Here is a 23,016-nt window from a genome sequence, read left to right as displayed (position 1 = left end):
AGTACTGTAACCATTAAAAAAAATTTTGCTTACTGTAAAAAAAAAAAAAAGAAAAAATTAATGGTGAAGTATTCCTGTCACATATTTATAACATTAGTACGTACCTGGCACTTTCTAAGAGTTCATCTTTCTTATATTCACCTGTGAATTAGAAAAAAAAAAAGTATAGAAATTAAAAAGAAAAATTAATGAGTTTTATGCAAAAAGATGCCCAATGAATTATAAAGTAGATAAATTTGGAAATAAATTTCCAATAAATGGAAAATAGTTCATTAACAGAATACTGTGTAGTTTAAAAATATTTGCATGAAGAGCAAACATGAAATACCTTTGCTATGGGATTAAAAAAAATGATTCTATTTTATATAATGAAAGGCAACCTCAACTATATAAAATCAATATGCTCAGGAAAAGGAAAGCCCAAAAGAAAATATACCAAAATATTAACAAAGTTTATCTTGGGTCATAGGTTATTGGTGACCTTTTCCTTTTTCCCTTCAAATTTCCTAAAATGAGTATGTTATTTTTATAACAGAGAAACAAAATGTATCTACAACTTTGTTCCAAACCTAAAAATGTCCAGGTGTATTGGCTCATGTCTGTAATCCCAGCACTTTGGGAGGCTGAGGTGGGCGGATTGCTTGAGGCCAAGAGTTAGAGATTAGCCTGGGGAACATGGTGAAACCCTCTCTCTACAAAAAATACAAAAATTGGCTGGGTGTGGTGAGGCACGCCTGCAATCCCAGCTACTTGGGAGACTGAGGTTGGAGGATCACCTGAGCCTGGATAGGTTGAGGCTGCAGTAAGCTGTGACTGTGCCACTGCACTCCAGCCTGGGCGACAGAGTGAGACCTTGATACATACACGCACGCACACACACACCCCCCCCAAAAGCAAACCCCTAAACAAAACAAACAAAACTCAATATACCAACATCATAGAAATGACAAAAGAATCTATAGCATCACTGATTAAACATAATCATTAACATCTTTATGAACCTAGATTCTTCAACACCAATATCATGTTTATTTAATGCTACTTTAAATATATACAAATATAAAAAAGGATTAACTATGAACTCTTTATTTCTTTTCTTTATTAAAGGCTTTACTTTTACAAATGAATACAAACAAAACTATAAAACCAACAAAATTTAAATTAATATGATTTGCTGAATGACATCCAAACTGCTGCCCACAATGTGAATTGCGTACTGACTGCCAAGGCAATGCCTCTTTTGAGGCCCAAGATTTAAAAAACAAAAATAAAAGCTTGGAATAACATGGATTAGTGAAGGAGAAAATGAACACTGATTGATAGTCACAATAACAGTGCACACTTCTAGAAGTCTTTTCATGAAGAAGTCTTCTCATGAAGAAGCCTAAATTTTCTCAGCAATGGTAGAAGAAATATCACAAAATCCAGGCACAAAGCTCACAGCAAAGCCCCTTTGGCTCTTGACTTTAGATTAGGTATGATTCTAGTCATCACAAGGTAGGTAAGAATCTGGTAAACAACATGGCTGAGTTGCTAAGAGGAAAGCACACTGACAAGGCAGATAATATGTGAAGTGCATACAACTCAGGAAAGCTTGTCAATCTAAACTATAGCCTTATGCATAGCAATAGGTTCCAAGGACATAAATATGTTACAGCAGAGTACAACTAGCATTTGCTTCATGGTACTGAAATCAGTGTGCCTAGAATCCTCTTCTGAAAAGCTAATGGAATGGCTAGTGCTTTTTGAAAGGATTCCATCAAAAATTATTAAAATACATAAAAAAAAGTACAGCTTGAATATCCCTTATCTGAAATGCTTAAGACCAGAAGTTTGAAGTTTGGGTTAGAAATACTCAATCTGCATGTAAAGGGCAGGCATAAATTATCTGAAAAACTCAGGGGTATTTAAAAAATATCCTGAATATACTACAGCAATATACAATTATCTATCACCCTCACCCTCAATAAGGCAACAATGACATACTTAAACAGCAATTAGAAAATAAAAAGAAAGCTTTATTTTTCTTAGAGGAGAATCAAATGTCAGCTATCTAGACGTAGAAAAGGATAGCTACTGAACTGACACTATTTTAAAAATCTAGCTGAGGTCATTAATCACAGGAGGCAAATTTCCTACCTGGCAAGGTTGTTCTTTACAGGCTTCCTGGAATAACCAGAGTATACAGACTTACCAGTAAGCACTGCTTTGGCAGATGGATCTGCTAAATCCAATGCTGTCCTTCCATCTGTATTTCGGATGGTTGGCTCAGCTCCATGCTGTAACAGCACTGCAAAATAGTAACACTATTTTGAAGTTCAATGGTAATCTTAACAACTTGATTTTAGTAAATCATTTTCTCAAGAATTCTGGTCCAGCAAAGTCTCAAAGTTGTTTAAAGACCTTTCATATCTTGTCAGAATGGGAATGTTACATTTTAAATATAAAAATAATACATAAAGTATTCTAATACTTAATGCATTAAAGACACATTAAATAAGTTCCCCCTCAGTTCAATGTAGATTTTCCTTTGCTATTTATATAGCTGGTGACAAGTGACTAAGGATAGATAAGAGTGTGTAAGGGAAAAGGCAAGTGTGCTTGAAAGCTTGTTTTTTCATTCCAAAAGAACACTGCTTATGCTAGAAAGACTGTTCATCATGACAGAAATAAAATGTGTAAAGCTATAGATAGCCTGGGAACAGAGATCTGTAGGATTTTAAAGGGGGAAAAAAAAAAAAAAGAAAAAGAAAATCACACAGGTAAATTCCTTTTTAAAAAACACAAACAAAAAACTGAATAGCTTCCTTATGCTTTCAATAAATTCTGTAAGGTCATCAGTCATTATCTTTCTATTTTTCAGGAAAGCTGAATAATTAACAGGAGGCTGCTTGTATTTGTCCACTATTGATACCATAATACAATGCACTTGTAAGGTGCAAGGTAAACAGTCTAAGGAGTGGAGTAGGTACATTGAAACCAAGGTGCAAATTACTCCTTACAAGGACAATTTTTCTTTGGAAAAATCTTAACTGAGAGATATATAAATAAGGGTTGCTAGCTGAGTAGTTAGTTTTTTGAGGTTAATTACACTGAATTTTAAGTTAAAATCCAAATACCCTTAGTAGGGCTAACCTACCCCAAATCAAAACTACTACATTATAATTCAAGGCACATAAAAAGGGAAGTCTTGGCTGGGCGTGGTGGCTCACGCCTGTAATCTCAGCACTTTGGGAGGCCGAGGCGGGCAGATCATGAGGTCAGGAGATCCAGACCATCCTGGCTAACATGGGGAAACCCCGTCTCTACTAAAAATACAAAAAACTAGCTGGGCATGGTGGCGGGCGCCTGTAGTCCTAGCTACTTGAGAGGCTGAGGCAGGAGAATGGCGTGAACCTGGGAGGCGGAGCTTGCAGTGAGCGGAGATCATGCCACTGCCCTCCAGCCTGGGGGACAGAGCAAGACTCCGTTTCAAAAACAAAGAAAAAAGAGAAGTCTTGTGTTTTGCTCTGTACTGTATTATTATTTGTATTATTATTAAGCTATTCCAGTATACTCTCTAAATAAGGAGCTGGAGGAAGACAGGCAAATATGTGCAGAAAGGAAGCTCAGCTCCCGTTCTTTCATAGGGTGAATTTCCATTCTGCTCTACTCCTATATATACCAGTGCTGTTCAACAGAAATAAAATGTGAGCCACATAAATAATACAACATTTTCTAGTAACTACATTAAAAAAAGAAACAGTTCAAATTAATTTGAACACATTTCACCTAATACATCCAAAAATTCAATATTTACATTTATATTATAATCAATATAAAATTAGATATTTTACATTTTTTATTGTACTAAGTCTCTGAAATGTGGTATGCTTTTTCCCCTTAGAGTACCTCTCAACTCAGACATTGCAAGCCCTTAGCTACCATATTGGATAGTGCAGATTATAACTATATTTGGAAAACTCTACATTATTAAAACTAATTAATTATATCTCTAAGATTCTGAGGTACCAGAGTTGGGTTATGTGATAAAAATGATGTATTTGAATGTAGGGCAGGAACAATTTAAGACAACATACAGTAAAGGAGAATTGGGCAGAGGTAACTAGGAAATCCATTTCACATCTTTATAAATTACCTAATTTAAACTAAGCTGGTGAAGTTGACATAAATAGTGATTTGGGATGCTGGGTACCATGAGGTCCAACTTAAGTCTAGCATAGAACACCTGGACTTTCTCTAGTGCACTGAACTGGCTTTCTATTTGTTAAGGATTTCAACTGTCCCTGTTTTACATCAGGAAATAATGGAGTTAAGGTGGCAATGAGTCCAAAATCCTTGAATCTGTTTGTCTCACAAAAGTAAATACCAGGTTAATACAACTTCTCAAAAAACCTTCTCACATACTGTATATTTTTCTTACTTATCCTGCCATTTCTACTCTCCTATAACCCTATAATTCAGTAGCATCATTTCTCACCTGGGTTACTTTACAGTTTCCTAACTGGTATCCTTGATGCCATCCATCCTACCCAGTCCCCTACCAGATTACTCTTCATAAAATACAGTCATGTGTCACTTAATGACAGGGATATATTCTGAGAAATGCATTGGTAGGTGAGTCCATCATTGTGCCAACACCAGAGTATGCTTACTCAAACCTAGCTGGTACAGTCTACCAAACACCTAGGCTACATGGTATAGCCTACTCCTCCTAGGCTACAAACCTGAACAGCATGTTACTGTACTGAATACTGCAGGCAACTGTAATACAATGGTAAGTATATCTGTAACTAAGTATGTCTAAATATAGTATAAAAGATAAGAAATGGTATATCTGTATAAGACATTTACCATGAATGGAGCTTGCAGGTCTGGAAGTTGCCCTGAGTGAGTCAGTGAGTGAGTGATGAGTGAATGTGAAGGCCTAGTATATTATAATACATTACTGTAGACTCTACATAAACACTGTACACTTAGCTACGTAAGTTTATTTTAAAAATATTTTTGTTTCTTCAATAATTAACTTTAGCTTACTGTAACCTTTTCACATTATAAATTTTTAAATTTTTAAAAACTTTTTGACTTTTGTAATAACAGCTTAAAACACAAACACTATGTACAGCTATACAAAAATATTTTATGTCTTTATTCTATAAGCTTTTCTCTATTCAAAAAAAATTTTTTTACAACTTTTCTGTTAAAAACTAAGATACAGACGCACATATTAGCTAGGCCTACATAGGCTCAAGATCATCAATATTACTGTCTTCCACCTCCACATCTTGTCCCACTGGAAGGTCTTTAGGGGCAATAACATACAGGGAGCTGTCATCTCCTATAATAATGCCTTCTTCTGGAACACGTCCTAAAGGACCTGCCTGAGGCTGTTTTACAGTTAACTTTTTTTAAAAATTGCTGAGTATACTCTAAAATCACAATAAAAAGTAAAATATATAAACCAGTAACAAAGTTGGTTATTATCAAGTATTACGTAGTGTACATAATTTTATATGCTATACGTTTATATGACTGGTAGTGCACTAGATTTGTTAACCCAGCATCACCATAAAAACCTGAGTAATGCCTTGTGCTATGAAGTTAGGACTGCTACGAAGTCAGTAGGTGACAGGAATTTTTCAGCTCCATTATAATCTTATGGGACCACCCTTATGTATGTCATCCATTTTGAAATGGAGTTACGTGGAGCATGACTGCATACTATGTAATCTTATCACAGTGTTCGCTTCTTCAAAAAATATTCAATATTCCACACTGCCTGCACATACTAATATCAAGCTCCTTAACCTGGTATTTAAAGCTTTTTATAAAGAAATCCCCACCTACCTTTTTAACCCTTTCCCCACTGGAAAGACTTTCCCTTTCTCACGGAAAGACTCCAGGAAGTAGGGCCTTGACTTGATCCTGCCAAGTCACTGTGCTCATTATCCTCTTAACACTCTCTGTTCCCTTCCACCATGCCTTTATCTGGCTCTTTGTGTATTTTCTCTCCCAAGAGAATGCAAGTATAATAGGCACTTTGTAGTCCATTCTCCAAAGAAATTTAGGCTCAGTACTACACACAAAAAGACACTCAGTAAATAGTAGTTAGATTAAATCATGGGATGTTCTTAAATATTTAAATTCAGCTTGACATAATTTGATGATATGAACAGATTAATTCAGTTCAGATTCAGAATAGTTACAACATTAGTAAAAGTCAGAAAAGTAAACAGTCTTACCAATGCAAACATCAATCTTTCCTTTAATTGCAGCTTCATGGAGAGGAGTATAATTCCAATTATCTCGAGCATTGGGGTCTGCACCATGTCGCAAAAGGAGATTGACTACTTCAGCATGACCAAAAGAGCACGCATTATGAAGAGGAATAAGGCCCCCATCATCACGTGCTTGGACATTTGCACCATTCTGAAGCAAATATTCAACTACGTCTTTCCGCCCAAAACCTAGATGAAAACAAATTGTCCACACGTAAGTTCAACAAGGAAAAGATATCAAATTAGATAAGTACCATCCATACTAAAATGTTTCCGGTTGAAAATTAATAACAGACTCAAAAATTCAAGAACTAATTAATGGAAAGGTGATCAGAAATATATCAATAACTAACCTTAATGATAAAGCCAGAGGGACTCTCCACTAAGCAGTAGTGGTACCTAAGCAGCACCTTGGGTGGTACTACTACTACTAACGTCAAAGAAAGAATACAAAATAAGTGACTGAAAGCTCAAAGTTCAAATGTTTCTCACTCTACAATAGAGTTCTGCATATTTAGTGTGTATACATTTTCAGATGTTCAAAGTATAAAACTTAAATATGTAAATCACAACCTTATGATACAGTGACAAAACTCTTGCTAGAATTCCTTTCCCACATCTATCTCACAGAATGTTTCTGCTAAACTGGGGGACTACGAGAAGCAACAAAAAAAGATCCGCTTACAGCTAATATTTGTCTATGTAGTGAGACACAGAGAGATAACCCCAGGCAAAAGTATCAAATCCAGTGTCTTCAAAGGAGTCCCTACTTTGCCACTTGCAAAACGCATATATAACTTCTTTCCATGTAGGAGGCCTCCTTTAGGTACCAACATTCCACAGTTCTGCTCAACTGCCCCCAAATCAAATAAAACAAAAAAAGTCCGGTAATTTATTTATACTGGTTTATAGATCTAGCACCAATGAGTTTCAATCTCTTATCATTCCCATATATTAGTACTTAAAACCTTTTTACACCTAGTTGTGAAATGACAAGGCTTTCAGGCATACGTTAAAGCAGATGGAGTGGTCTATAACATGTTTGGGTAGAGAGAAAGGAACTGCTCACTCTTCTGAAATTTCTCCATTCTATTCTTTTTTTTTTTTTTTGAGACAGAGTCTCGCTCTGTCGCGCAGGCTGGAGTGCAGTGGCGCGATCTTGGCTCACTGCAAGCTCCGCCTCCTGGGTTCATGCCATTCTCCTGCCTCAGCCTCCCGAGTAGCTGGGACTACAGGCACCCGCCACCATGCCTGGCTAATTTTTTGTATTTTTTAGTACAGACGGGGTTTCACCATGTTAGCCAGGAAGGTCTCGATCTCCTGACCTCATGATCTGCCCGCCTTGGTTTCCCAAAGTGCTGGGATTACAGGCGTGAGCCACTGCGCCCAGCCCTACATTCTATTCTTAAAGCCACCAAGTCTGACTATAGTTCTTCCAAGATGACCAGCAATGAAAACAGATAAGAAAGTAATGGTACAGTCTTTCTAAGGTCGATGCCTAGGGTTGGCCTGGTTGCAGCTGATGGAAGAGCTAAAGATAGTTGAAAAGATTAACTATTTTTGTTTTAACATTGCTGGGCTCTGCGGTCACAAAGATGAGTATCTTTGTATCTTTGATTCTTCCTCCTCTCAAAGAGCTCATAATTTAAGATATGAAGATTTTAAATTTCAATACAATATAATTGCTATGTATATATTAAGTGCTACTAGAGCTCAAAGAATGGAACTCCTAAACTAGGGGAAAGCAGAAAACGGAAAAGACCTGCCTAAGGCAATTCCAGTGATGACACCTGAGCTGAAAGCACACAGAAAAATAAGGGATGATTAGGAAAATGAGGAGGGAGAGGTGAGGGAAAGGAGATGAGCAAGGAAGGGTACTGCAGTCCAAGCAGAAGAAACAAAACGTACACAGACATGGAGGTAGGAAAGAATAAATGCTTGGGCTGGGCGCAGTGGCTCACGCCAGTAATCCCAGCACTTTGGGAGGCCCAAGTGGGGAGATCACGAGGTCAGGAGTTCGAGACCAGCCTGGCCAGCATGGTGAAACCCAGTCTCTACTAAAAATACAAAAAATTACCTGGGCGTGGTGGCGTGTGCCTGTAATCCCAGCTACATGGGAAGCTGAGACAGAACTGCTTGAACCCGGCAGGTGTAGGTTGCAGTGAGCCGAGATCACGTCACCGCACTCCAGCCTGGGTGACAGAGCAAGACTCCATCTCAAAAAAAAAAAAGAAAGAAAAGAACGAACAAATGCTCCATAACAGCCAGGACACAGAATGCCAAAGTGGGCAGATGCTAGATCAGGAGTATGTCAGGCGGGCCGGGCGCAGTGGCTCACGCCTGTAATCCCAGCACTTTGGGAGGCCGAGGCGGGCGGATCACAAGGTCAGGAGATTGAGACCATCCTGGCTAACATGGTGAAACCCTGTCTCTACTAAAAATACAAAAAAAAAAAAAAAAAAAAAAAAAAAAAAATTAGCCAGGCGTTGTGGCAGGCGCCTGTAGTCCCAGCTACTTGGGTGGTTGAGGCAGGAGAATGGCATGAACCCGGGAGGTGGAGCTTGCAGTGAGCCGAGACCGGGCCACTGCACTCCAGCCTGGGAGACAGAGTGAGACTCCGTCTCAAAAAAACAAAACAAAACAAAACAACAACAATGAAAGGAGTATGTTAGGCTAAGGTAGCACCTGGCTTTTGTCCCATAAATTAGTGTTTTTCAAACTGTTTTTAGACAGCAGGGTTTTTTTTGTTGTTTTATTTTGTTTTTTGAGACAGAGTCTCACTCTGTCACCCAGGCTGGAGTGCAATGGCGCGATCTCGGCTCACTGCACCCTCCGCCTCCCAGGCTTAAGCGATTCTCCTGCCTTAGCTTCCTGAGTAGCTGGAACTACAGGTGTGTGCCACCATGCCTGGCTAATTTTTTTTGTATTTTTAGTAGACATGGGGTATTGTCATGTTGGCCAGGCTGGTCTCGAACTTCTGACCTCAAGTAATCCTCAGCCTCCCAAAGTGCGGGGATTACAGGCACGAGCCACCACACTGGGCCCAGTCAGATTTCAATTAGATCTTATTTAAGATTATAATAAGTGCAGGTCATGTTTACTGCTAAATACCCAATGCCTAGTACATAGTTGGCATTCATAGAACTGCAAATTAATTGAATAAAATAAAAACTATTCTGGTTGAATCCTCCTTCTTCCCCTCACAAAGACCCAAAAGAAAATATTCCTGTATCCCTGAGCAACTCTTAGAAACAGTTTGAAAAATACTGCTACGACACATCATTAGTTACAGAATGATGTGTTTAGGGCAGTGACTATTTGCCTTTTTTTTTTTTTTTTTAAAGAAAGATCACCTTGGCAATTGTGTGAATAAACGAATCAAATGCAGAGATAGGCAGTAGATAGGTCCTTAAGGTTTTAGAATGCTATGTGCCATAGTCTAGGTGACAGATGTTAAGGGCTAAGATTAAGACTGATTTGGTTAGGATAATATACCTGCATGGTTCATGTGAACACCATAGGTAATATTCACATGGCTGGTGAAGCCTTTCTCCCACTCCTATTCCCAGCTTCCCAGTTCCTTTCCTTCTGGTTAACACTTTTTTTCACATACCTTGAAGTTATTTTATATACATGCAAGCAAACATCTGCTAACATATATATCTTTAAAGATAGTGTTTACATCTTCCTTTCTTAAAAAACATCTATTATTAATAATATCCCAGAAATCAACTCCTATCAGTATTGTATATATTTTCTTGATTGGGAGTATCAAAATGTAACTAGTTCCATTCTCATACACAGGTTGTTTCCAATCTTACTACTATACACACTACTGCCAAGGTTTTTGGCCTCAGTAATGGAAGAGTGAAGTTGCCATCAACAGAAATGGGGGCAAGGCTGCAGATGAAAATAGATTTGTGGCAGAAGATGAAGAGTCCAAGTTTTAGACATGTTATATCTCACTGAGGGCTTATTGCTTCCTCTACCTAATTTCTAAATCCTGGGATTCCTCAAGACTCAGTTCTCTAACCTCTTTTTAGATAATCTTATCTGATCCCATGGCTTTAAATACCACCTAGATACACAACCCTCAGATTTAAATCTCCAGTCTAGACTTTTCACCCAAATTCCAGAATGTTTACTTAACATATTTCCTTCTGGATATTTTAAAGGTATCTCAAACTCAACATGTTTCCAACTTCTATTTCCACTGACATTACCTTACTCCAACCACTATCACCTCCAGCATAAGCTCCTGCAATAGTCTCCCCTAAATAGGTCTCTCATTTCCACTTGTCTCTAGTGACCTTCTAAAAATAATAATATCACAGCCCTGTTTAAAATAATTCCTTGGCTTCCTACTGATGCTCTTAGAATAAAATTCAAACACTCTACTACGGCCTTAAAAGCTCCTTCATGAGCTGGCCCTCACCTTCTTCTCTAATTTCATTTCACACGATTCTTCCCTTTCCCAACTATAATATACTTTCTTTCAGTTTGTCAAGTATGCCAGCGACTTGGTACATGCCACCCTTCTGCCTGGAATGCTCTTCCCTTGCACAAAGCATCCTCACTTCTACTCACTACCTGGTTTGTTTAAATGTCACCACCTTAAGACGGCTATCCCTGACCATCCTATCTAAAATAGTCCCTTCTGCCCATCCACATTTTTTCCTATCTTCACACCATTTAGTTGGTCTATCTCCCACCTCCTTCACTAGAATGCAAGCTCCATACAACAGGGATTTTTGTCTTTGCTGTTCATAGCAGTATTTGTCACTTATTAAAATTTGTAATTACTGCTTTACTTATTTTCTAGACTCTTTTTTTTTTTTTTTTTGAGACAGAGTCTCGCTCTGTCCCCCAGGCTGGAGTGCAGTGGCCCAATCTCAGCTCACTGCAAGCTCCGCCTCCCGGGTTCATGCCATTCTCCTGCTTCAGCCTCCAGAGTAGCTGGGGCTACAGGTGCCCGCCACCACATCTGGCTAATCTTTTTTGTATTTTTAGTAGGGGGGGGGGTTTCACCATGTTAGCCAGGATGGTCTCGATCTCCTGACCTTGTGATCCGCTCGCCTCGGCCTCCCAAAGTGCTGGGATTACAGGCGTGAGCCACTGCGCCCGGCATTTTCTAGACTCTTAGTTCCATGAAGGACAAGAGCCATGTGCATCTTAATTCATCACTACTTCCCCAGCATCCTTCAGAGTACATGGTATAGAGCAATTTGTTGATATTTGCTGAATTAACATATCATGGTATATGAAAAGGAGTCTGAGAAGTAAAACTAAGAAAGAATGGCATTGCAGAAGTGAAGTAGGAAAATGTCAAAAAAGGGAAGGTCAGCTCTTGCTGTTATAAGCCCTGACTTCAGTCTTCCTTCCTGATCACTTCCTGGGCATTGCTGATCACACTGTCCTCCCCAAGTAGGCTATCCACAGTTGCCCTAATCTATGGTTCTACTATCCCAACCACTTAGCACCCACCTGCAGGAAATGTTTTTAGAAAAAGGCTTCTTAAATTGGAAAGTAAGAGAAAAAGAATCAAAATAAAGAAAAACCTGTAAAGCTAACTCTATAAAGTTATTTGATGTACCCAAGCATTTTAGAATAAGGATTACTATTCTTCAGCAGTAATAAGCATATCTGAAGTAATCAAAATGGTGACTCACAGGCTAATCCCCCCAGAAAGGAGAGTTAGGTGTGCACAGAAATAGCTGGAATAAAATAACTAGCTGTTATGAGACAGTGTCAACTGGGAAGATATCTGTCCCAAAGGATTGGTGATCTAAAGGAAGGTCAAGTAGTAGCCTTCTGTCAAAATAAGGCTGGAAAGAGAAGAGGGTTGCATGAAATCAGAGTTAAAAAGAAAGACATTACTGAAACTGAAGTTTTAGCTGAGGCGATCGATATGGGTAGAATGGGTAAAGTGATTAAATCCATATAGTTACCAACATTCCAAGACACAGATTACTTCTGTGTCAATGTCTGTATTAACATGATTCCCTAGTCATTAAGATGTCTGAAACCAGTCTGGTGACTGATACTAGAGGTATGATTTTACAGTCACACTGTAAGGACTACAATATGTGAGTGAATGTAATCTGCTGTGCTGAGACAGTAGATGAATAGTCTGAGATTTTAATGTTTGAAGCCACATCTTGGGCACTTAAAGGAAATTATTTGGAGGCAGTCAATAGGTAGCTATGTTAAAAAAAAAAAAAAAAGCTGTTTGGAGTTTGGCGAAATCTTTAGATTGAAGATACTTCCTGGCTGGGCACTGTGGCTCGCACCTGTAATCCCAGCACTTTGGGAGGCAGAGGTGGGTGGATCACCTGAGGTAAGGAGTTCAGAGACCACCATGGCCAACATGGTGAAACCCCGTTTCTACTTAAAATATAAAAATTAGCCAGGCGTGGTGGTACATACCTGTAATCCCAGCTACTCAGGAGGCTGAAGCAGAAGGCAGGAAAATTGCTTGAACCTGGGAGGTGGAGGTTGAAGTGAGCCAAGATCGCACCACTGCACTCCAGGCTGGGCGACAAGAGTGAAATTCTGTGCCTGACACGCCTAACCCCCAAAAAACCATACTTCCCAAACTGAGGAGTAATCCTTGATAAAATCCCTATTGTTATGGTCTCAAGAATAGTTCAAAGTACTTCTGTTAAGCACCAATTTCTGGAAGAAAAAATGCTTTGCAGGGTATATTCTGATCACGTTCTCACTGGCCAGGTAGAACGTGAATAGGCACATCCTCAGAGTCAATGTCAATCTCCATATTCTAAGGATCTCTTTATGAGGAACCAGAAGCCTAAATAAAGTTGGTAGTCACGGCTGCTCAGGACACACTGTAGTTTATTTTGTAATTATGGAACAGCACTCAACTTCAAACACTGTTCTACTTGTGAAAATTCTGATGAAACCATACAAAGAGTGTGAATCTACTATATAGTACTTACAGTGAAGCAAAGCAGGCCTATCTGTAAAGTATACTTGTTGACCACATTAACCATGTGTCAGTTAATGGCAGGTATTGTGTCCTGTTCATTTCAGTTTACTCAGGGACAAGGTCAGTGTCTGGCATATAGCAGGACTTGACAAACATTTGTTTAATGCCATGTCTAATACTCTGCTGGAATAGGAAAGGACCCTCACAAAGAATATGGTGTTAATGATTTGTGAAAACAGAGAAAAGCAGCCTCTTGTCAAATTTATTACTTATCTAGATGCCATCAGTTTCAGCAACTCCAGGTACTGCTTGCTAACTATGACTATTGTTAATAATATCACATTTTGCTGCTACACTGGAAACATGCTTTCATCTGAATGGTTTCGAAAAAGCTGTGAGGCAGTCAAGTCCCTACACAGAAACCAACTTAGACTCTTAGGAAGTTTAACTAAGTGCTATCCCCCTCCTGTCTTTTATAGTCCAAAGGAGGGATTAATCACTGATAATACAATTGGTCCCATATGAGATGGTGAGGTCTTGCAATATCTAAAGGTAGGCTATCATACAGAGTTTTGTCCAAAGACAAAGTTCTGGAAAAATGTCAACAAATGCCACAAAACAAAGCTCCTGCAGTCTGGGAGATTGGAAGGCATAATCAAACAGCCTTCAGCTTTCAAGCAACCTTTAGCCAGGACTCTCAGTGACACATTTTTTCTGAGGAATGTCATTTTAAACTTCTCATTTACTATTTTGTGTTACAAGGTTTCCCTCTGTTGCCCAGCCTGGAGTGCAATGGCGCAATCTCGGCTCACTGCAGCCTTGGCTCAAGTAATCCTCCAACCTTAGCCTCCCAAGTAGCTAGGACTACAGGCCTGCGCCACCATGCCTGACTGATTTTTCTATTTTTTTGTAGAGATGGGGTTTCGCCATGTTGCCCAGGCTGCTCTTGAACTCTTAAGCTCAAGTGATACTCCTGTCTTTGCCTCCCAGAGTGTCAGGTCTGTGCCACCATGCCTGGCTCATTTTTCTATTTTTTTGTAGAGATGAGGTTTCACCATTGTTGCCCAGGCTGGTCTTGAACTCTTGAGCTCAGGTGATACTCCTGCCTTTGCCTCCCAGAGTGCTGGGATTATAGCCCGTGGCACAGTGCCCGGGCCTCACTTACTATTAATTTTAGTTTGCTAAGATCCAGAAAATCATTTCCCACATATATTTCTTAAGAACGAAGAATACAAGGGAGAGGACTTTGCCCATCTCAACTTGGGATAGATATACTGTCTGGCCAGATTAGTAGAAACTTGGAAAAGAATGCCATGGCCTCTACGGTGATGAAATTTTGACCATCTGAATGGGGGTATACTTAAAGGAGTACTCCAAACTCTTGTTATTGAAGTCAACTGTCTACCTCCAAATCCAGCAAGAGCTGAGGGCAAAGGTATAGCTCAAAATCTTGATAATACATTGGGAGATTTGATAAGTCAAGAAAGATGATGAATTCCTAAACAGACTGATCTTTATTTGATACTAGGGTTTCCTGCTGATGTATGATTTATCTCCCATAGCAAAAACCAATCCTGAAAACAACAATCTATAATTGTAGTTCTAGGTGAAGAGTGTTGGATAAATTTTGTGCATCTCTTACAACTAAGATGTTGGCCTACAGCCAAAGAAGGAAATGTTACTGAGAGGTTATTGGAGGTCTCCAATAGTTATCATTTTGGGAAAAGATATGAATGACAATCACAAAAGCTAGTATATCTTTGGTAGCTGAGCAGCTAAAGCCTTCAATTGGAGGAACCATCCCACTTTCTTGTACCAGTGAGATTATAACCTGTTGGTCGAACTAGGCTGAAATCCTGTCTACAGCATCTCTGAAAAATGCCAATCCAGCCACTGCTTGGATACTTCCAGCCAGTTCGATGGCTGAATATTGTTAAAGGTTGTCTGACCCCTTGTAACCTTCCACCTGCTGGCCTTAGTTTTGACTCCCAAAGCCACACAAGTAACATCCACTCACTCTTTGTGATTCTTCCACATATGTGAAGACGGTAACATGGTATAATCTTCTTTCATCTCTAGAATAAGCAGCACCAATTTTCCTATCTATGCTTGTGCAATAAATTCCGGATGCTCTGATTCCACTTTCCTCCTCTGAATAAAAAAATCCCCTCTTATATTTGATTCACACAATTGAATATAATAATCCAAGTCCAGTCTAACTGGTCTTATGTATGTGGTTCAGTAGCATACTCATACTAACAGTAACATAACATACTATAAATATAAAATAAGTGTTACCTTGTTTAGCTAGGGATCTACAATGCAAGCTCCTACCCCCACTCCAAGAGTTCTAAGATTGTAAGGAATGCCACATATTTCTTTCATTTCTATGATGGGCATCAAGATGACTTTCTCCCCAAGTTTGTGTCACCTCTTCTTTACTTTTCAGAAATAAGTTCACAGAAGCAGAGTCTTCTTTACTGAAATTTGCTGTTTTCTAGGGCATTAACTGTCAAGATTTTCAGATACTTTTGCTTTTAGTAAAATTAGAGCAAGAGCCACCCTACTACCAACTTGCCTCTACAAATTCTGTTATGTGTTGGAAAAAAATCATTCCTGGACGGACGCAGTGGCTCACGCCTGTAATCCCAGCACTTTGGGAGGCCGAGGCAGGTGGATCATGAGGTCACGAGTTTGAGACCAGCCTGACCAACATGGTGAAACCCTGTCTCTACTAAAAATACAAAAATTTGCCGGGCGTGGCAGTGCGCACCTGTAATCCCAGCTACTCAGGAGGCTGAGACAGGAGAATCGGTTGAACCCGGAAGGTGGAGGTTGCAGTGAGCTGAGATCGTGCCACTGCACTCCAGCCTGGGAGACAGAACTAGACTCTGTCTCAAAAAAAAAAAAAAATTCCTATCTTGTGTATATCTATGTATGGCGGGGGCACTGGCAGGCGGACTGAAAAGGAAACAATTTTCAGAGTCATTTTTCTCCTAAGGTATTACTTCTTAAATAATATTTATCTAGAAGAAAAGTATGCAATCTAGTTCAGTAACAAAAAAACACCTAGTAGAAGGAAAATTCCTGTTTATGCTGACTATCTTCTTCATTAACAGAATTTAACTGTCTTGGTGCTGGCAACTGATTATTCTTTTAATTGAACTAACTTTTGGGGATGAAATTAAACCAAATGTTTTCTAAACTGATTTTCATTTTCTGTGATCTGCACGAATCTCTCAGTCCTAATACTACTTGGGAATCAAAACAAAAAGGCAAAAACATGCCTCCCCTAATAAAATCTCCAAACTTTAATCAGCTAAAAAAATTTTAAAATAATGATGTCCCCCATCACCTCCAATAGCTCACTCTATGACTGATGTAAAACACAAGAAACTGCTTGGTCAGGCAGTTACATAATACCACCACCTGTGTTGAACTTCCAACAGTACGCTTGCAGGCACATTAACATGACTGATAACTCACCACCTACAACAGATTATAAAGTGTATTCTCATATATTAAGTGAAAAGGTAGCTGGATGCACTTAAAAAGCTTCTCTCTGATGAACCTAAAATGCAGATTAAATTTACAAACCTAATTTTTAAAAAAGTTTCTTATGTGATTGAAGAGCAGGACTTCAAAAGCTCTGGTTGAATGAAGAACCCCCAATTCATAATTTTTATTACTCCCTTTTTATACCTTTAACTCTTAATCTGATAACCTATACCTGATAATTTGGGTAAGTTGTGAGGGGTGGGTTGGTTTCCAAAATATTAAGTCTTCCAAACTTGAACAAAATGAAACCTATGTGAAAAATATGCTTTGAAACGTTGGGATAGAACTGAAGGTGGGAAGGCAGAGAAGGAACAAGGTCACTGAGGATCTAATACCATAACCTTACACCTCTAAATATTACTATTTTCAGATATGAACTCACTAATACACCAAATTCTTGAAAGGTAGCAACTAAGATCTTTCTTGGTTATTTTTATCCCACAGATCAAGTGAACAGAATCTAAGTAACCCTACCCTTTGGCTTATGTATCAGTTGATCGTGACAGTTTGCCAAATGAGTTGTTTAAACGTTGACTCCGTGGTCAAACAGCACAATCTAAATTAGCTGAAGAACGGCAGCACTTACCACCAAAATTTCGGGCAAAAAGGCTAACTAGGTGTGATCTGACTTAAGTATTCTTCCTTCGCTTTCCATTGCCCACAAACTGTTCCTACTTCTCCCACCTAGGTTCCCCAAACTTCCTTCTTTTTAAAAGACTCCCCAATGGAAAGCGAACAAAGTTGCAATCGATCAAAAAAGCATACCTCCTGGTAGTATTTACATTTAAAATCCGGAACAGGTTAAAGCCAACAAATCTCCAATTGGTAGAAAGTGTAAAAGTAATTATCTGCGAAAGAGGAAATCTTTCTCACTGCTCCTTTTCTCTTCATCAATCTAGCCCCAAAAGAACAGGAGTACTTTAAAAGGTATTCCCTGATTTTTCAAAAAATTGTTTTAAACAATCATGAAATACACAAAACAAAAAACCAAGATTGTCAGAGGTAAGAGAAGGTACGCCCATTTTCAATCACGCATGACTCACCTGAAGTTAGAAACAGTCATAATCTTTCCTACAAGTGAAAAGCATGCATGCTTTATGGGAATAAGCTGAATATCTCATCTATGGCTCTTTTAAATTTTTCGACTAAATTTAATATGCTTATATCATAAAGTGAACCTAATAAATATTAAAATAATGTAATTCAAACGATCTAAATTTCAGAATGAAGCAAGGTTTGTCCCAACTTAAATTCTAGATTCAAGCTAAAGTACCTGCACTATCTTTTCTCTTATACTTCCACTTTCCACCCCAACTTGTGTGTGTGTGTCTCTAAGGCTTCCCGCACCCAGCCTAAGTCAGGTTTCAGTTCTCCCAAACTTGCTTGTTTCCCGTTCCAGTCACTGCAGAAAATTGGTAATGATTGGCTATTCTGATAAACCAATTAACGCTAATGTGTCAACGTCCTATTAAGCTACTCCTCTTAAATTACATCCCTGTATTTTACAAAGTCCTTCAAGACCTTAACCCAAATGGAACTTGCAAGAACGAAAAATTTTGGAGGTAACTGACCTTTTAAATCATAAGGTCTATCAACTACGTCCCCTACTCTTTCTTGTGTGTAGAGGCCTTCTAGGGTAACAAGACCGGAAGTTGGTACAGGTATTGATACTGTAAAACAAAACAAAGCCAAAACCCCAAACCACCCCCAACACCTGGCAAAAAAACCAAACCAAGACAAAACAAAAACTTCCAGTGAGTGTGGCACGCTCACCCCACCCCTAATCTCCCTAGTCCCCACTAGAAGAGAGCGAGATCACCAGGACCAGAGTCCTGGAGAAAGGTCGGGGGGCGGAGGAGCACTGGTTTCAGGCCTGTGGGCCCCAGCTGCTCAGGTGGGGTCTGGAGCGAGGCGAGGGGACGCTGGCCCCGGTTACCTGCGGCGAAGTGCAGCGGGGTGGATTTCCTGCCCGCCGTGTCGCGGCTGTTCACCTTCTCAGGCGTCACCAGCCTCTTGACTCGTTCCACGTCCCCGTTGCGGCACGCCTCGAACAGCTCTCGGGCGGCCGGCTCCATGGCCTCGGCCGCCGCGCTCGCGCAGGCCGCTCCCCCGCCGGCGCAGCGGCGACCCGACATGATCCTGGCCGCTGCCACAGCCAGCAGCAGCGCCAGCAACGGGAGCAGGAGCCCCGGCCCCGGGAGCAGGAGGGCGAGGCCCCCCGGAGAAGACGCGCTCAGGGCCCGGGTCGCTCAGCTCCCTGCTGTCACCGGATCCGGCGCAGTCCCATGGCCGCACCCACGCGCGCCCCTCGCTCGGCTCCTTGCCCCCCCGCCTGCCCAGCGGTGGCGGAGGCAGCGCGAATCCGCCGTCCGAGTTCTGAAACGACGCGGCGGCGGAAGCTGGCAAGGCCCCTCCTGCCAGCTCCGCGGAGCCCTGGGAGCGCACGTGACGTCGTTCCGCGCGTGCGCAGTGGCCGGGCACCGGCCGGGCAGGTTTCGGCTAGCGGGGCGGCGCGAAGGGTTTGTGGGAAATGTGAGGCGAGAGGCTTCGGCGGCGGGAGAAGGGGCTTCGTCCCACCGCCATCTTTGCGGTGGGTTCTACTGCGTATTGTCTTTTTTGTTGTTGTTTTAAGCCCTGGGCTTTCCAAGCTTAACTTTCTCACTACCATTACACTGAAAAAGAGCCCTTGAAAGTTTTGCTCCGATCTTGCACATTCTTTTGGAAGTCTTACCGTGGAAATTGTACGTATTTTCAGCTTCCACATCCCTTTCTCCTGGGGGATTTCTTTTCCGTTTTTTTTTTTTTTTTTTACTGTGTCTCTTTGCTTTCCTCCGCAACTGCTTTGTTGTTGTTGTTGTTTCTTGTAAACCACTTCACAAAAGTGAACTAGTTGCCGTTTAATTAGAAGTTTGGATGAACTGCCCCCAAAATAAAGGGAATCAGAACAGTCATGAAAGTTGACTCCAATTGGAGGGATGGCTCTGATCAATTACTCTTTCCACAGTAAGTTATTAGCTCAGGATTGATTAGAGGAACTTTTTGTAAATCAATATTGTACCCGACATGCCTAAAGTTTGGATACACTGAGCATACGCATCTCCAAGAAAGTTTTCTGAGTTATAATTTTTTTCTTTGACCAACAAACCAAAGAAAAGTATATAATTGATTTTCACGCTTGAGGTAGTGGTGTAGTTTTACATGATAATTCCCCACTACACCCCCTTGTCTTAAACTGAAAGAAAGGTATGCCTGTACATACATTTTACTTACAGAAGATGATACATGTTGACCTTTGGCATTCTGAAAAGCATCCCCCACCCCCACCTCCTACCTTAACCTGTTTTTCAGGAAATCCAGTTTTTGTTGGGGAGTGTTGACTCACTACAGTGCTAGAAGAGGATGTACACTTTTTTGAGCATTTTTATACATGTGAAATTGAAGTTATGGTGCTTATCAATAACATGAGCATGCATGAACGTACCTGAGACTAGAACACTACCAATATGATTGCGTTTATCATTTTTCTTCCCATAAATCTGCTATGCTGATCTATGATAAGTGATAAGTTGAAATCACCGTTGTAATTGTTTTGAGGCACCACAAACCACACCCATAGAAGACAGCAATCAATCAATAAATGTGTGTGTTCTGACTGCCCCACTGACAGGCTACTCTGCCATCTGTCTCCCTTTCTTGGGGCATATCTGTTCCCTTAAACACAATAATATTGAAATTAGGCCAATTAAGAACTCAACAATGGTTTCTAGGTGTTCAAGTGAAAGGAAAAGTTGCATATCTCTCACTTTAAATCAAAAGCTAGAAATGATTCAGCTTAGTGCAGAAGGCATGTTGAAAGCTGAGATAGGCCCCCCTGCACCAAACAGCCAAGTTGTAAATGCAAATGAGAAGTTTTTGAAGGAAATTAAAAGTGCTACTCCAGTGAACACATGAATGATAAGAAAGTGAAACAGACTTACTGCTGATATGAAGAACGTTTGAGTGGTCTGGATAGAAGATCAAACCAGCCACAACATTGCCTTAAGCCAAAGCTGAACCCAGAGCAAAGCCCTAACTCTCTTCAATTTTGTGAAGGCTGAGAGACCTGAGGAAGTTGCAGAAGACAAGTTAAAAGCTAGCAGAGGTTGGTTCATGAGGTTTAAGGAAAGAAGCTGTCTTCATAATATAGAAGTGTAAGGTGAAGCAGCAAATGCTGATGTAGGAGCTGCAGCAAGAACAGGGGTCCCCAACCCCCGGCCTTTGGACTGGTACTGGTCCCTAGCCTGTAAGGAACAAGGACGCACAGCCTGAGGTGAGCAGAGAAGGTGGGGGCGCGGGGTGGCGGCAGGGTGGGGATGGGCGGGGAGTGAGCATTACCGCCTGAGCTCCACCTCTTGTCAGATCAGCAGCAGCATTAGATTTTCACAGGAGCACAAACCCTATTGTGAACTGCACATGTGAGGGATCTAGGATGAGACTCTAATGCCCTAATGCCTGATGATCTGAAGTGGAACCGTTTCATCCCCAAATCATTCGCCACCCCCACCATGCCCCTCCACCCCCACCCCTCAGTCCATGGAAAAATTGTCCTCCATGAAACCAGTCCCTGGTGTCAAAAAGGTTGGGGACTACTGATCTAGAAGATATAGGTGAGATAATTGATCAAGGTGGCTACACTAAACAATACGCTGTCATTGTAGATGAAACAGCCTTCTATTGGAAGAAGATGCTGCCAACTAGAACTTTCATACCTAGAGAGGAGAAGTCAATGTCTGGCTTCAAAAGATAGATTGACTTTCTTGTTAGGGGGCTAATGCAGCTGGTGACTTTAAGTTGAAGCCAATGCTTATTTACCGTTCTGAAAATCCTAGGGCCCTTGAGAATTGTGATAAATCTATTCTGTCTCTGTTCTGTAAATGGAATAACAAAGCTTGGATTATGGCACATCTGTTTATAGCATGACTTACTGAGTATTTTAAGCCCACTGTTGAGACCCATTTATTAGCAAAAAAAGATGCCTTTCAAAATATTACTGCTCATTGACATTGTACCTGGTTACTCAAGAGCTCTGGTGGAGATGTACAAAGAAATTAATGTTTTCATGCCTGTGAACACAACATCCATTCTGTAGATGGATCGAGGAGTACTTTCAACTTTCAAGTCTTATTGTTTAAGAATACATTACATAAGGCTACAGCTGCCATAGATAGTGATTCTTTTGATGGACTTGGGCGAAGTAAATTGACAACCTTCTGGAAGAATTCACCATTCTAGATGCCATTAAGATTCATGGGAGGAGGTCAAAATATCAACATTAATAGGAATTTAGAAGTAGCTGATTCCATCCCTCATGGATGACTTTGAGAGATTCAGGACGTCACTGGAAGAAGTAACTGCATACGTGGTGGAAATAGCAAGAGAACTAGAGTGGAGACTGAAAATGTGACTGAATTGCTGCAATCTCATGATACAACTTGAACGGAGGCTGGGTGTGGTGGTTCCCCAGCACTTTGGGAGGCTGAGGCAGCAGGATTGGTTGAGGCCAGGAGTTTGAGACGAGCCTGGGCAACATAGAATCCATCTGTACAAAAGGTACAATTTTAAAAATTAGCTGGATGTGGTGGGGTGCACCTGTAGTCCTAGCTACTTGGGAGGCTGAGATGAGAGGATTACTTAAGCCTAGGAATTTGAGGCTGTGGTGAGCTGTGATTGTGTTACTGCACTCCTCTACAGCTTGGGTGACAGATACCCTGTCTTTGAAAACAAACAGAAAAACCAGCTTGAATGGATGAGGAGTTACTTCTTATGGAGCAAAAAAAAAAAATTTTTTTTTTTCAGTTGGAGCCTACTCCTGGTGAAGATGCTGTAAAAATTGTTGAAATGACAACAAAGAATTTAGAATGTTACGTAAACATAGGTGATAAAGCAGTAGCAGAGCTTGAGAGCATAGGCTCTATTTTTTTCTTTTGCCATTAAGTTTCAACACCCAAATAGACTCTAATTTTGAAAGTTCTGTGGGTAAAATGCTATCAAACAGCATTGCATGCTACAGAGAAATCTTTTGTGAAAGGAACAGTCAATCGATGTGGCAAACTTCATTTTACCTTCTCTTAAGAAATTGCTACAGCCACCCCAACCTTCAGCAACCATTATCAGTTAGCAGCCCTCAATATCATTGTGGCAAGACCTTCCAACTGCAAAAAGATGACAAGTTGCTGAAGGTTCAGATGACTGTTA

General features: G+C 40.4%; 1 protein-coding gene and 1 long non-coding RNA gene across 4 annotated transcripts in view; one reads left to right on the top strand and one right to left on the bottom strand.

The window, feature by feature from the left end:
* TNKS2 (tankyrase 2) overlaps positions 1–19,391 on the bottom strand; it is a 65,184-nt gene extending 45,793 nt beyond the window's left edge. The window contains exons 1-4 of one of the 2 annotated variants that reach the window (XM_054503538.2): positions 18,719–19,391; positions 6,243–6,467; positions 2,195–2,290; positions 105–141 (exon numbers count right to left, since the gene is read on the bottom strand). In XM_054503538.2, coding sequence (XP_054359513.1) covers positions 105–141; positions 2,195–2,290; positions 6,243–6,467; positions 18,719–18,917 — 557 coding nt within the window. In that variant the 5' untranslated portion in view covers positions 18,918–19,391. The remainder of the gene's footprint in view (positions 1–104; positions 142–2,194; positions 2,291–6,242; positions 6,468–18,718) is intronic. The other variant, XM_054503539.2, reaches the window with a different exon arrangement.
* LOC129045175 (uncharacterized) overlaps positions 19,227–23,016 on the top strand; it is a 106,648-nt gene continuing 102,858 nt past the window's right edge. Inside the window, exon 1 of one of the 2 annotated variants that reach the window (XR_010127451.1) lies at positions 19,227–19,372. This is a non-coding gene — a long non-coding RNA (uncharacterized LOC129045175). Of the gene's footprint in view, positions 19,524–23,016 lie in introns of both variants that reach the window. The other variant, XR_010127450.1, reaches the window with a different exon arrangement.

This window comes from Pongo pygmaeus, chromosome 8 (genome assembly GCF_028885625.2).
Source record: "Pongo pygmaeus isolate AG05252 chromosome 8, NHGRI_mPonPyg2-v2.0_pri, whole genome shotgun sequence".
NCBI lineage: Eukaryota > Metazoa > Chordata > Mammalia > Primates > Hominidae > Pongo > Pongo pygmaeus.
Note: the sequence above shows the minus strand (reverse complement) of the source record. Positions and strands in the feature narration are given on the sequence as shown.